General features: G+C 57.2%; 1 protein-coding gene across 4 annotated transcripts; it reads left to right on the forward strand.

Moving 5' to 3' along the window:
- Positions 1-591: 591 nt before the first annotated feature.
- Positions 592-13852, forward strand: SERPINF2 (serpin family F member 2). 4 transcript variants are annotated; one of them, XM_034941239.3, is made up of 10 exons: positions 592-3429; positions 3571-3659; positions 3754-3792; positions 3913-3975; positions 4288-4489; positions 5598-5741; positions 5888-6091; positions 7182-7324; positions 11176-11380; positions 12712-13852. In XM_034941239.3, the coding sequence occupies exons 3-10, from the start codon at positions 3772-3774 to the stop codon at positions 13122-13124; spliced, it is 1395 nt and encodes a 464-aa protein (XP_034797130.1). In that variant the 5' UTR covers positions 592-3429; positions 3571-3659; positions 3754-3771; the 3' UTR covers positions 13125-13852. The 4 variants fall into 4 exon arrangements, with proteins under 4 accessions (XP_034797130.1, XP_034797129.1, XP_008968199.1 ...); XM_034941238.3 differs by having other exon boundaries at positions 3571-3637; XM_008969951.6 differs by having other exon boundaries at positions 592-3169; positions 3571-3637.

The following is a 13852-nucleotide window of genomic DNA, read 5'->3' on the forward strand; positions in this document are numbered from 1 at the left end:
GGTGGGAAGCGGCCTGATGCAGGGAGGGAGGTGCAGGACAGTGAGCATGGAAAGTGGCCTGATGCAGAGAGTGAGGAGCAGGCATGAGGGTGGGAAGGAGCCTGATGCAGGGAGTGAGGAGCAGGCGTGAGGGTGGGAAGGAGCCTGATGCAGGGAGTGAGGAGCAGGACAGTGAGGGTGGGAAGGAGCTTGATGCAGGGAGTGAGGAGCAGGACAGTGAGGGTGGAAAGTGGCCTGATGCAGGGAGTGAGGAGCAGGCATGAGGGTGGGAAGGAGCCTGATGCAGGGAGTGAGGAGCAGGCGTGAGGGTGGGAAGGAGCCTGATGCAGGGAGTGAGGAGCAGGACAGTGAGGGTGGGAAGGAGCCTGATGCAGGGAGTGAGGAGCAGGACGGTGAGGGTGGGAAGGAGCCTGATGCAGGGAGTGAGGAGCAGGACAGTGAGGGTGGGAAGGAGCTTGATGCAGGGAGTGAGGAGCAGGACAGTGAGGGTGGGAAGCAGCCTGATGCAGGGAGTGAGGAGCAGGACAGTGAGGGTGGGAAGCGGCCTGATGCAGGGAGTGAGGAGCAGGACAGTGAGGGTGGGAGGCAGCCTGATGCAGGGAGTGAGGCACAGGTGTGAGGGTGGGAGGCAGCTTGATGCAGGGAGCGAGGAGCAGGTGTGAGGGTGGGAAGCAGCCTGATGTTTGCACGGGCTGCCAGGCTTCTGGTTCATACAGCCCCAGGTCAGTTTCCAGAACCCTCACTCTTGGGTAGGGGAAAGAGACATTGCTCTGGAGTGGCAGGACGGTGGGAGAGGTTGAGTCCCTCTCATCTCTCCTCCCTCACCCCCTGCCTTCCGGCCCAGTCTGAAGGCAGCCAACCCAATCCTGGGCTTGTAAGGTTGGGAGTGGGCTTCCTATCCCGGGCTCTCTGCACAGGCTCTTGTGGCTTCCCCTTTCCTCCCCTCAGGAGCGGGAGGCAGCTCTCTGGGAGAAGAAAGGACATTGGGAGTGAGAATCTGGATGTGCCTTAGCCCAGCTCTGTGTCCTTGGGCTGGTCACATGGCCTCTCTGAGCCTGGCTGAACCAGGGATAATCCACACCTCGTGGGGTCTCTGGAAGGCTTAACACAGTGCTAGGTTCCTGTGCTTTCTGGATCCGCCCTCTTGGCTAGCCAGATCCAGTCTCTTCACCTCTCTCCTCCTGAACTTCCTCTTTCCAGACTCGGTGGGGGGGGGACCCAAATATAGGGGGTTCTGCGTGGCTGCCTCAGGGTTAGATGCCCTGGTGGGAAAGGGGCTTCTGGCTTCAAGATCAATGTTTAACCGGATGTGCAAGTCAATATTTACCAGAAGAGAAAGCAATCTGAACAGGGGTTGGCTGAGAGTAAAGGTCCTGGTGGGAGGGGAGGGGTGGGCTGGGCTGGTTGGAGCCTGGGCAGAGAGTGAGGAGCACCCAAGTGGGGCCAGAGGAACGTCGTGTGTGACAGCAAGGAGCCCACAGAGGTACGAGGGGAGGGGCGGCTCGGCCTGCTCCTTGGGCGGGAGAGGAGGAGGGAGCTGCCTCCCTGGCTGAGGGGTCTGGGATTTATTCAGGAGGCCTGTCACTCCCCAGCCTCTTCTGGGACTTGAAAAACTGGAGCCTGTTCTTGGCAAGAAGATTCTAATGCCCAGGTCGGAGTTGGGGCCCTGGCCAAGGGCTCTTGTGTGGGATGGGGGTGGGGCTGGGGGGACCAAAGGATCCTCCAGAAGGGTTGGCCCCGAGATGGGGGTGGGCTGGAGGTAGACTGAGACCTGCTCTGACTTATCCTCCTGAGACCAACACCTGCCCTTCCCAGAGCCAGCCTGGGGCAGAGGCCTGTGATGCTCCTAAGTGCAGAGGTGGCTCTGGCCAGAGTCATTCACTGGGCTCTGCTGCTGGGTCAAAAGGCAGCTCTCTGGCCACCTTGCCACCCCTGGTGAGACCTCAGGGCCTCACAGGTATGTCCAGCCTTGTGGGCAAGACCTGACCAGCCTGAGAAAGACGGGTTAGGGCTGGGCGCGGTGACTCATGCCTGTCATCCCAGCACTTTGGGAGGCTGAGGCAGGTGGATCACCTGAGGTCAGGAGTTCGAGACCAGCCTGACCAACATGGAGAAACCCCGTCTCTACTAAAAATACAAAATTAGCCAGGCGTGGTGGCACATGCCTGTAATCCCAGCTACTCGGGAGGCTGAGGCAGGAGAATCGCTTTAACCCAGGAGGCGGAGGTTGCAGTGAGCCGAGATTGTGCCATTGCACTCCAGCCTGCATGATAAGAATGAAACTCCGTCTCAAAAAAAAAAAAAAAAAAAAAAAAAAGACAGGCTAAATGGATGCAGCAGGCTGGGTAGGAGCTCTGTGTTGGAGCTCTGCAGTGGAGGCTTCAGGGCAGGCTTCCCAGAAGAGGTGGCCTTGAGCCAAGCTGACCCCAGCCATCGGGGGAGTGCCAAGCATTGTACTCAGGGTTTACAAAGATGGCCTTATTTATTTTTTTGAGACAGAGTCTTGCTCTGTCACCCAGGCTGGAGTGCAGTGGCGTGATCTCGGCTCACTGCAACCTCTGCCTCCCGGGTTCAAGCAGTTCTCTGCCTCAGCCTCCCGAGTAGCTGGGATTACAGGGGCCCACCACCACGCCTGGCTAATTTTTATATTTTCAGTAGAGATGGGGTTTCACCATGTTGGCCAGGCTGGTCTTGAACTCCCGACCTCAGGTGATCCACCTGCCCCTGGCCTCCCAAAGTGCTGGGATTACAGGCTTGAGCCACCGTGCCTGGCCACAAAGATGGTCTTATGCCGGGTGCAGTGGCTCATGCCTGTAATCCTAGCACTTTGGGAGGCCAAGGCAGGAGGATCACCTGAGGTTCGGAGTTTAAGACCAGCCTGACTAACACAGAGAAACCCCGTTTCTACTAAGAAATACAGAATTAGCCAGGCGTGGTGGCGCATGCCTGTAATCCCAGCTATTCGGGAGGCTGAAGCAGGAGAATCGCTTGAACCTGGGAGGTGGAGGTTGCGGTGAGCCGAGATCGTGCCACTGCACTCCAGCCTGGTCAACGAGATCGAAACTCCGTCTCAAAAAATAAACAACAAAAAGTCCCAAAGAGACGGTCTTATTTTGGTCCTCACCATGCATGTGAGAGGAGTGAGGGACTTGTGCCACCGTTTTACAAGGTAAGGCCAAGCCTGGCGGAGTTATGGGAAATGCCAAGGTCCTTTGGCAAGAGGCAGCCTGGATTCAGACACAGATCTGATTCACAGTGCAGGGCCTTGTAGAATGAGAACGTTTTTGTTTTGGTATTTCCCTCCTATTCACTAAAACACCCTCAGTGCATGAAATGCATGAAATATGAAACACCAGAAACTAAAAAGGGGGAGAAGCCAGGGCGGATGTCCCAGCTGCAGGAGTGGGAGCCGCTGCTCGTGTGTTTGGGGTCTGTTCTGATTCTGGAGCCTGCTTCTTCCCCTTGGCAATCATGACCCAGGACTTGGCGTTATCTGTGATCGCGTGGGTAGGATTCCCTGGCGGGCGTGGGGATGTGAGATGGGAACAGAGCTTTCTGTCCCTGCCACAGGAACATGGCGCTGCTCTGGGGGCTCCTGGTGCTCAGCTGGTCCTGCCTGCAAGGCCCCTGCTCCGTGGTGAGGCTGGGCTGAAGTCAAGGTGGGGTGGGGTGGAGGGGGAAGAAGAGGGGCGTTGGCATGGAGGGAGGGCTTGGCTCCGAGGGGACCTCCTATCCTCATCCCTTTCTCCACAGTTCTCCCCTGTGAGCGCCATGGAGCCCTTGGGCCGGCAGGTACTGGGGAGTGAGGAGCCTGTGACGGGGGGGAAGGTCCCGGGGGTCTCACCGGTGGCTTGGGCAGGGTGGGGGGCCTGTGGGAAGGGTCGGTCTCCATCTGCTTGCTCCTTTCCGCAGCTAACTAGCGGGCCGAACCAGGAGCAGGTGTCCCCACTTACCCTGCTCAAGTTGGGCAACCAGGTACAACCAGGTGGGGCTGGGGAAGAGTGGGCGGGGCTAGAGGGAGGAGGGCCCATTGGCAGGGGTCGGGGGGCGGGGGCGTGTGCTGAGGCTGAGGCTCTGGAGTCCAGAGGCCAGAAGGGAGAGAGGGTGGGGAGGACCGAAGGTGGGCGCCAGGCCCCAGAATGCCAGTGCCCTCCGTCTGACGCTCCCTCTTCCCTGGGGCTGGGACAAGGCCCTGCTGTCCTCAGGCACAGGGGCTGTGACAAGACCTTCAACACAGAACCTGGAGCTGACCCCTTGACCTCCCTGACCCCTGATCTGTCCCTGCAGGAGCCTGGTGGCCAGACTGCCCTGAAGAGTCCCCCAGGAGTCTGCAGCAGAGACCCCACCCCGGAGCAGACCCGCAGGCTGGCCCGGGCCATGATGGCCTTCACTGCCGACCTGTTCTCCCTGGTGGCTCAAACGTCCACCTGCCCCAACCTCATCCTGTCACCCCTGAGTGTGGCCCTGGCGCTGTCTCACCTGGCACTAGGTACCCTGGCACCACTTGTCCAGACCAAGAGAGCTGGGAGGCCAGTAGGAACTCAGTACTCCAGTGGTTCTCCGCGGGCGGTTCCTCCACCAGGGTCACGTGGCTGTTTGGTAAAAATGCAGATTCCTAGGCTGGGGCGGTGGGTCACGCCTGTAATCCCAGCACTTTGGGAGGCTGAGGCGGGTGGATCATGAGGTCAGGAGTTCAAGACCAGCCTGGCCAACATGGTGAAACTGTCTCTACTAAAAATACAAAAAAATTAGCTGTGCGTGGTGGTGCGCACCTGTAATTCCAGCTACTCAGGAGGCTGAGGCAGAGAATTGTTTGAACCTGGGAGTTGGAGGTTACAGTAAGCCGAGATGGCGCCACTGCACTCCAGCCTGGGCGACAGAGCAAGATTCCATCTCAAACAACAGCAACAACAAATGCAGATTCCCGGGCCCCCACCCATCTGTCTATGTGAATCAGATCTCAGGGACTGGGCCGGGGAATCTGCTTATTTACAAGTCCTCCTGGTGATTTTTTTTTTTTTTTGAGACAGAGTCTTGCTCTGTCACCCAGGCTAGAGTGCAGTGGTGTGATCTCAGCTCACTGCAACCTCTGTCTCCCGGGTTCAAGCAATTCTCCTGCCTCAGCCTCCCAAATAGCTGGGATCACAGGCACCAGCCACCATGCACAGCTGATTTTTGTATTTTTAGTAGAGACAGGGTTTCACCATGTTGGCCAGGGTGGTCTCGAACTCTCGACCTAAGGTGATCAACCTGCCTCAGCCTCCCAAAGTGCTGGGATTACAGGCGTGAGCCACCGCGCCCGGCCCCTCCTGGTGATTCTTATGCGAGAGTTTGCTAGCTACACTCTTTCCCACTGTGCTGGAGAGTCTCACTGTGGGAAACAGAAGCCCAGAGAGGGAAGGTAACTTGCGGGGGGTGAGGTCACCCAGCCTGTCAGCCACAGGGGTGAGAGTCACGCAGAACAGATCCGTGGCTGTGGAAGGATGGCGTGTGGTCCCGTGGACGTGCTTGTCACGGGTATCCAGGAGGGACTGGAGTGGGCAGTGGGGGTGAGAAAGGACCCGCAGCCGGGCCTCAGCCTGTGCGGTGCCCTCCAGGTGCTCAGAACCACACGTTGCAGAGGCTGCAACAGGTGCTGCACGCAGGCTCAGGGCCCTGCCTCCCCCATCTGCTGAGCCGCCTCTGCCAGGACCTGGGCCCCGGCGCGTTCCGACTGGCTGCCAGGATGTACCTGCAGAAAGGTAGGCGCTGATGGCAGGGAGCTCCCTCAGTCCTGCCCTGGGTGGAGGAGGGTGAGAGCAAGGGGCTGGGCCTCTGGTAGCAAGTAGGGGCGTGTCTGGCTGTGGAGCCTGGAGCCCTGGGAACAGCTTGTGCTGCCTCCGTGCAGGATTTCCCATCAAAGAAGATTTCCTGGAACAATCCGAACAGCTATTTGGGGCAAAGCCCGTGAGCCTGACGGGAAAGCAGGAAGATGACCTGGCAAACATCAACCAATGGGTGAAGGAGGCCACAGAGGGGAAGATTCAGGAATTCCTCTCTGGGCTGCCGGAAGACACCGTGTTGCTTCTCCTCAACGCCATCCACTTCCAGGGTGCGCTCCTCCTCCTCTCAGATCCCCCACCCTGTAGGCTGAGCTGGGACGTGCAGGCCTTTTTGTTTTTTTGAGACTAGTCTCGCTCTGTCACCCAGGGTGGAGCGCAGTGGCGCCATCTCGGCTCCCTGCAAACTCCGCCTCCCAGGTTGAAGCGATTCTCCTGGCTCAGCCTCCCCAGTAGCTGGGATTACAGGCATCTGCCACCACACCCAGCTAATTTTTGTATTTTAGTAGAGACAGGGTTTCACCATGTTGGCCAGGCTGGCCTTGAACTCCTGACCTCAGGTGATCCGCCCACCTCGGCCTCCCAAAGTGCTGGGATTACAGGCGTGAGCCACCGCGCCTGGCCATGCAGGCTTTGTTCTGAGGGTCTCCTTTCTTCCTCAGTCTGGGCCATGAGGCAGGAGGCTGTCTGGGTGTGGTGGGGATGGGTGCCCAGGAGCCAGATGAGTTGTTCTAGAGAGAATACCCTGGGAACAAATGGTCTGAAAAGATCCAGGAGGGGCTGGGCGCGGTGGCTCACGCCTGTAATCCCAGCACTTTGGGAGGCCGAGGCGGGCAGATCACGAGGTCAGGAGATGGAGACCATCCTGGCTAACACGGTGAAACCCCCATCTCTGCTAAAAATGCAAAAAAATTAGCTGGGCGTAGTGGCGGGCACCTGTAGTCCCAGCTACTCGGGAGGCTGAGGCAGGAGAATGGCGTGAACCCGGGAGGCGGTGGAGGTTGCAGTGAGTGGAGGTCGTGCCACTGCACTCCAGCCTGGGCGACAGAGCGAGACTCTGTCTCAAAAAAAAAAAAAAAAAAGATCCAGGAGGAGGTTCCTAGGAGAATTGCAGGGGTTGGGGAAAACACAAGCCCAGATTTCAAAAATGCTACGGGAAAGAGATCTTAGATCAACTGGATGCCAGCTAGCATTCCCTGGGGTCTTGGCCTCCACCGCTGTCTCATCCTTGAATGGATTCTGGGTGGGACGGGCAACGGGCTGGGGGTGCAGAGCCCAAGCTGGTCCCCATCGACGTGACCCCTGCCCTCTGCCCCAAGCTGGTCCCCGTCGACGTGACCCCTGCCCTCTGCTGGGTTTCAGGTTTCTGGAGGAACAAGTTTGACCCGAGCCTTACCCAGAGAGACTCCTTCCACCTGGACGAGCAGTTCACGGTGCCCGTGGAAATGATGCAGGCCCGCACGTACCCGCTGCGCTGGTTCTTGCTGGAGCAGCCTGAGATCCAGGTCACCCTTGGTTGTCCAGCAGGCTGGGCCTGAGGCTGGGAGGTGGGGAAGGGAGTGGACAGGCTGTGGAGCAGGCACAGGGATGGGTGGAGGCTGTCTCGCCTTTCTTGCCTCCATGTCCCCTAGGCAGGCAACTGCAAAAGGTCCCATGATCCCCCATCCTACCTGGCAGGAGGACTGAGGCTCCAGGCTCTTTGAGGTTTAGTAATTCAATGAAAATATACTGGGCATTTGCTGTGTTCCAGATACTGTTCTAAGCACTAGGGTTTTTGTGGAGCATGAGGGAGGCCAGGTCTCTGCTCTTAGGAAGGAGGATACACAGTGCAACAGTGAATGGACATCAACACAGGAATTCCAGACGCTGGGAAGCGCTGTGGAGGGAAAACTGAAAAAGAAGGTGATTTTGGCCGGGCGCGGTGGCTCACGGCTGTAATCCCAGCACTTTGGGAGGCCCAGGCAGGTGGATCATAAGGTCAGGAGTTCGAGACCAGCCTGGCCAAGATTTGAAACCCCGTTTCTACCAAAAATACAAAAATTAGCCAGGCGTGGTGGCAGGTGCCTATAATCCCAGCTACTCCAGAGGCTGAGGCAGGAGAATCACTTGAACCCAGGAGGCAAAGGTTGCAGTGAGCCGTGATTTTGAGGTCAGGAGTTCGAGACCAGCCTGACCAACATAGCAAAGCCCCGTCTCTACTAAAAATACAAAAATTAGCCAGCCATGGTGGCGGGCGCCTGTAATCCCAGATACTCTGGAGGCTGAGGCAGGAGAATCACTTGAACCCGGGAGACGGAGGCTGCAGTGGGCTGAGATCGCACCACTGCACTCCAGCCTGGGAGACAGATTGAGACTCCGACTCAGAAAAAACAAAGGCTGGCCTTGAACTCCTGACCTCAGGTCATCTGCCCACCTCGGCCTCCCTAAGTGCTGGGATTACGGGCATGAGCCACCAGGCCTGGCCTTATTTAGGCATTTTAGAGTGGTAAGGGAGAATTCTGTGAGGAGGGGGCATTGAATTGAGACTCAGGTGACCATTGTTGATAAGGGTTTATTACAAGGGCCCATGGACTTTGGGGCAGCACAGGGACCACCCCACGGCCATGTAGCCACTCAGGGTCTCTGCAGCCCCCAGCCTGGGAGATTCCACGGGGCGCTCACACAGTGCTCCTTAGAAAGGAGGATCTGATTCGATTGGATTTCTCAGCATCTTGCGTGGAACATTCTGATTGGATAAATTTCTTCTTTTTTTTTTTTTTGAGACAGAGTCTTGCTCTGTCACCCAGGCTGGAGTGCAGTGGCTCGATCTCGGCTCACTGCAGCCTCTGCCTCCTGGGTTCAAGCCACTCTCCTGCCTCAACCTCTCGAGTAGTTGGGACTACAGGCATGCACCACCACGCCTGGCTAATTTTGTTCGTTTGTTTGTTTGTTTTTGAGACGGAGTTTCTCTCTATCACCCAGACTGGAGTGCAGTGGTGCAATCTTGGTTCACTGCAATCTCCGCCTCCCGGGTTCAAGGGATTCTCCTGCCTCAGCCTCCTGAGTAGCTTGGACTACAGGCGCCCGCCACCATGCCCAGCTAATTTTTGTATTTTTAGTAGAGACGGGGTTTCACCATATTGGCCAGGATGGTCTCAATCTCCTGACCTCGTGATTCGCCTGCCTCAGCCTCCCAACGTGCTGGGATTACAGGTGTGAGCCACCGCGCCCGGCCAATTTTTGTATTTTTTTTTTTAGTAGAGACAGGTTTCACCATGTTGGCCAGGCTGGTCTCAAACTCCTGACCTCAAGTGATCCGCCCGCCTCGGCCTCCCAAAGTGCTGGGATTACAGGCAGGAGCCACTGCGCCCAGCTCTGATTGGATAAAATTCCGTGCCAGGCTGTCTCAGGTGTGGCCTCTCTTGCTTCTAGCCTAAATGTGGTCCCCTTGGCCTGGGTATTGATCCCCGGGCCAGACAGCTGTGGCTGAGATGGCTGTATTTGTTAGCTTCCCAAGGCAAATGTGACACAGAGCACAGCCACTTCTGCAGGGAGGAGCCAGAAGCCACTTGGGCAGCCCTCCTGGGAGGGGGCTGTGGGCGAGGCTGGCCCGGGAACGCGTCCTGGCTTCCCTGCAGCTCATTCTGAAAGGCCAGTCTGATCCACCTCCCCGAGGCTCCCCTTTCCTGCTTCCCCCTTCCTCCAGGCTGTGTCCTGCGCACTCTTCCTTCATCCTTTGTCTCCTTTCCTTAGGCCCCCTCAGCCTTTCTTGTCCTCAGGCCCTCTGCAGACAGGCCCAAACAGCCAGAACCCGGGGCTTATCCTCCCACGGGCAGGGGTTCTCCACACGGGCACTCTGCCTGGAACCCAAGGAGTCACAGCTGCAGGAGGCCCTCGAGCCCTGTGGTGTCCACACTGCTTTTGCTGCAGAATCCCTTCAAATCAAATCTTAATGGCTGGGCACGGTGGCTCACGCCTGTAATCCCAGCACTGTGGGAGGCTGAGGCAGGTGGATCACCTGAGGTCTGGAGTTTGAGACCAGCCTGGCCAACATGGTGAAACCCCATCTCTACTAAAAATACATCAATTGGCCACGTGAGATGGTGAGCGCCTGTAGTCCCAGCTACTTGGGAGGCTGAGGCAGGAGAATCACTTGAACCCGGGTGGCAGAGGTTGCAGTGAGCCAAGATCATGCCACTGCACTCCAGCCTGGACAATAAGAGTGAAACTCTGTCTTGAAAAAAAAAAAAAAGAGGCTGGGTGTGGTTTATAGGCTCATGCCTGTAATCCCAGCACTTTGGGAGGCCAAGGCAGGTGGATCACGAGGTCAGGAGATTGAGACCATCCTGGCTAACACGGTGAAACCCCATCTCTTCTAAAAATACAAAAAATTAGCCGGGCATAGTGGCGGGCACCTGTAATCCCAGCTACTCGGGAGGCTGAGGCAGAAGAATGGCGTGAATCCACGAGGCGGAGGTTGCGGTGAGCCGAGATTGCGCCACTGCACTCCAGCCTGGGCGACAGTGCGAGACTCCAACTCAAGAGAAAAGAAAAAAAAAAGAAATCTTAAGCCAAATCACAATATATTTACACAGCTGGCAAAGTCACAAGAGGGAGGTGAGGGAGGGTAGGGAGGGCAGCACTCGGCAGTGGCTCACCCACAGAACCCAGCTGTGGTATGACAGCCAGTGACCCTGTCTGTGGTACATCTGGAGAAGCTGAGACAAAGACAGGCGATTCCTTACGCCGGGTCACACGGCCAGCTGGTAGCCGGTGAAGAGAGAAAACCACCAGGTATTATTGAGCACTGTCTGTGACAGCGGACACTGCTAGAATGTTGTGTTTTTTTTTTTTTTTTTGAGACGGATTTTTACTCCTGTCCCCCAGGCTGGAGTGCACTGGCTTGATCTTGGCTCATGGCAACCTCCACCTCCCGAGTTCAAGCAATTCTCCTGCCTCAGCCTCCTGAGTAGCTGCGATTACAAGCACCCGTCACCACAGAAGCCCAGCTCATTTTTGTATTTTTAGTTGAGATGAGGTTTTGCCATGTTGGTCAGGCTGGTCTTGAACTCCTGACCTCAGGTGATCTGCCTGCCTCGGCCTCCCAAAGTGCTGAGATTACAGGCGTGAGCCCCCATGCCCGGCCACACTGCTAGAAACTTTAAAAGCATCTCATTCGGTTACGTGTCCGCCTGCAGTGGGACAGGTAGTATGACTCCACCCCACAGTGAGGAAGTGGGAGGAGCAGTGGGGTCAGTCACACGCCTGGCAGGATGGCCAGGAGCCCCATTGTCTGCCTTAGGAGCACCTGCTGGCCCCGCCCCCACTTAGCTTCGGGGCTTTCTGTCCTCATGCTCTTCCCTTCCCTTTTCTGTAGGTGGCTCATTTCCCCTTTAAGAACAACATGAGCTTTGTGGTCCTTGTACCCACCCACTTTGAATGGAATGTGTCCCAGGTACTGGCCAACCTGAGTTGGGACACCCTGCACCCACCTTTGGTGTGGGAGAGGCCCACCAAGGTCCGGCTGCCCAAGCTGTATCTGAAACACCAAATGGACCTGGTGGCCACCCTCAGCCAGCTGGGTAAGGAGGAGGGTGCGGGCCAGCCCCCGAGGTCAGGCTGGGCAGGGCGGGTAAGGAGGAAGCGTCTGGCTGGCAGTGGAGCTGAGTCAGAGCTGTCCTGTGTCCTGCTCTTTTCCAGGGCTTCGGGAGCGGGGAGAGGGTTGAATATGAGCCCCCAGACCCTCTGTCCTAGAGCAAGTTGGGGTGGCCCGGGGAATGGGGCTCTGCTTTGCTGCCCAAGACCTCGCATTGCAAGGAGAGTCTGGGTAGAGAGCCTGGGATGGCATGTGAGCCTCGCTGGCTTCCCTGGAAGGGGAAGGAGGAGAAGCTGGGGTGTCACACTGTTAAAGAAATGCTGGGTGGAGTGGCTCATGCCTGTAATCCCAGCACGTTGGGAAGCTGAAGTGGGTGGATTGCTTGAGCCCGGGAGTCCGACACCAGCCTGTGCAACACATTGAAACTCCGTCTCTACAAAAAATACAAAAATTAGCCAGGTGTGGTGCATGCTACTGGGGAGGTTGAGGTGGGAGGCCCTCTTGAACCCAGGTGGCTGAGGCTGCAGTGAGCCGTAATTGTGCCACTGCACTCCAGCCTCAGCAACAGAACTAAGACCTTGTCTCAAAAATAAAAATAAAGGCCGGGCATGGTGGCTCACGCCTGTAATCCTAGCACTTTGGGAGGCCAAAGAGGGTGGATCACCTGAGGTCATGAGTTTGAGACCAGCCTGGCCAACATGGCCAAGCCCATCTCCACTAAAAATACAAAAATTAGCCGGGCGTGGTGGCGCATGCCCATAATCCCAGCTACTTGGGAGGCTGAGGCAGGAGAATTGCTTGAACCTGGGAGGAGGAGGTTGCAGTGAGCCGAGATCACGCCACTGTACTCCAGCCTGGATGACAGAGTGAGACTCCATCTCAAAAAAAAATTATAATAACTAAAATAAATAAATAAAACATCTATCCTTCAGCCATTTGCTAAGCAGCTGCTGTATTCCAGGCACTGTACCAGGCACTGGGAGCCCACCATGTACAAACAGCTGAGTCTAATGGGGTGGGCAGATGAGCAATCACATACTTACTACAGCATAAGCGATAAGACAGAGAGGGCTTCTCTCCAGCTCCCCTGGGAGAACACTGAAAATGTACCTTGGTTGGACTTTAGAGCTGGGGATCAGGGAAGGCTTCCTGGAGGAGGTGGTGTTTAAGCTGAGTCTTGGAAACCAGATAGGAATGAAGCAGGTATCTGTGAGTTCAAGCTGTTCCCTGGCCAGGATCTCAGACACCCTCCCAAGCAGCTCCAGGAGCCTGTGGGGCCAAGGGCAGCTCTGACCAGCCATCTCTGGCCCTGGGCAGGCCTGCAGGAGTTGTTCCAGGCCCCAGACCTGCGTGGGATCTCCGAGCAGAGCCTGGTGGTGTCCGGCGTGCAGCATCAGTCCACCCTGGAGCTCAGCGAGGTCGGCGTGGAGGCGGCGGCGGCCACCAGCATTGCCATGTCCCGCATGTCCCTGTCCTCCTTCAGCGTGAACCGCCCCTTCCTCTTCTTCATCTTCGAGGACACCACAGGCCTTCCCCTCTTCGTGGGCAGCGTGAGGAACCCCAACCCCAGTGCACCGCGGGAGCTCAAGGAACAGCAGGATTCCCCGGGCAACAAGGACTTCCTCCAGAGCCTGAAAGGCTTCCCCCGTGGAGACAAGCTTTTCGGCCCTGACTTAAAACTTGTGCCCCCCATGGAGGAGGATTACCCCCAGTTTGGCAGCCCCAAGTGAGGGGCCGTGGCTGTGGCATCCAGAGTCCCTGCCTGGACCAGCCTCTCCACTCATGTGACTCTTTCCAACCTGCTTTGTGGCACTGGGGCAGGGGCCGGGGGCAGTCTGAGAGAGGCCATTCTTTCCCAACACCTCTTGGGGAGTTTAGGGTGGGGGGGCGCGGCTGGGAGGAGGGCAGGCATCGGGGAGCCGGGAGCCTGACCCTCATCTTTCTTCCAAACAGGCTCAGAGGGTGTCCTGCACCGGGGCCTGGGCAGGAGGGAGGTGCTTCTAGTTCTGCCAGGAGACAGGTTAGCTGCTCCCCACGTCAGCTGGGACACCCCGACTTTTGTTTACCAGAGAAAAAGGGAGGGGGAGAGGGCTGCCTTTGGACTTGTCCCGGGACACCTAGGCTAGGACGGAGAGAGACGGGCCCTGGTGGTGGCTCGGGAGGCGAAGCGTTGTCCTCAGCCCCGCGTGGAACTCGTGTCTGGCACAGCCTGGCTGTGGCCTAACCTGCCGAGAGTCCATCAGCCTCCATCCTACCCCCTGTGCCTTGTCACCCCAGGCTTCCCACGGCTCCTCGAGATCCCAACACTGCCAGCATTTCCCTTCCTTCCTCTCCTGTCTCCCTCCTCTGCCCGGGAGTTCAGGAACCGAGGCAGGGAAGGATCCCATGAGCTCCTTAAGGCTCTTTTGTAAGGTTTTTGTAGTGATTTTTATGCCACCTGAATAAAGAATGAATGGGC

Source organism: Pan paniscus, chromosome 19 (genome assembly GCF_029289425.2).
Source record: "Pan paniscus chromosome 19, NHGRI_mPanPan1-v2.0_pri, whole genome shotgun sequence".
Lineage (NCBI taxonomy): Eukaryota > Metazoa > Chordata > Mammalia > Primates > Hominidae > Pan > Pan paniscus.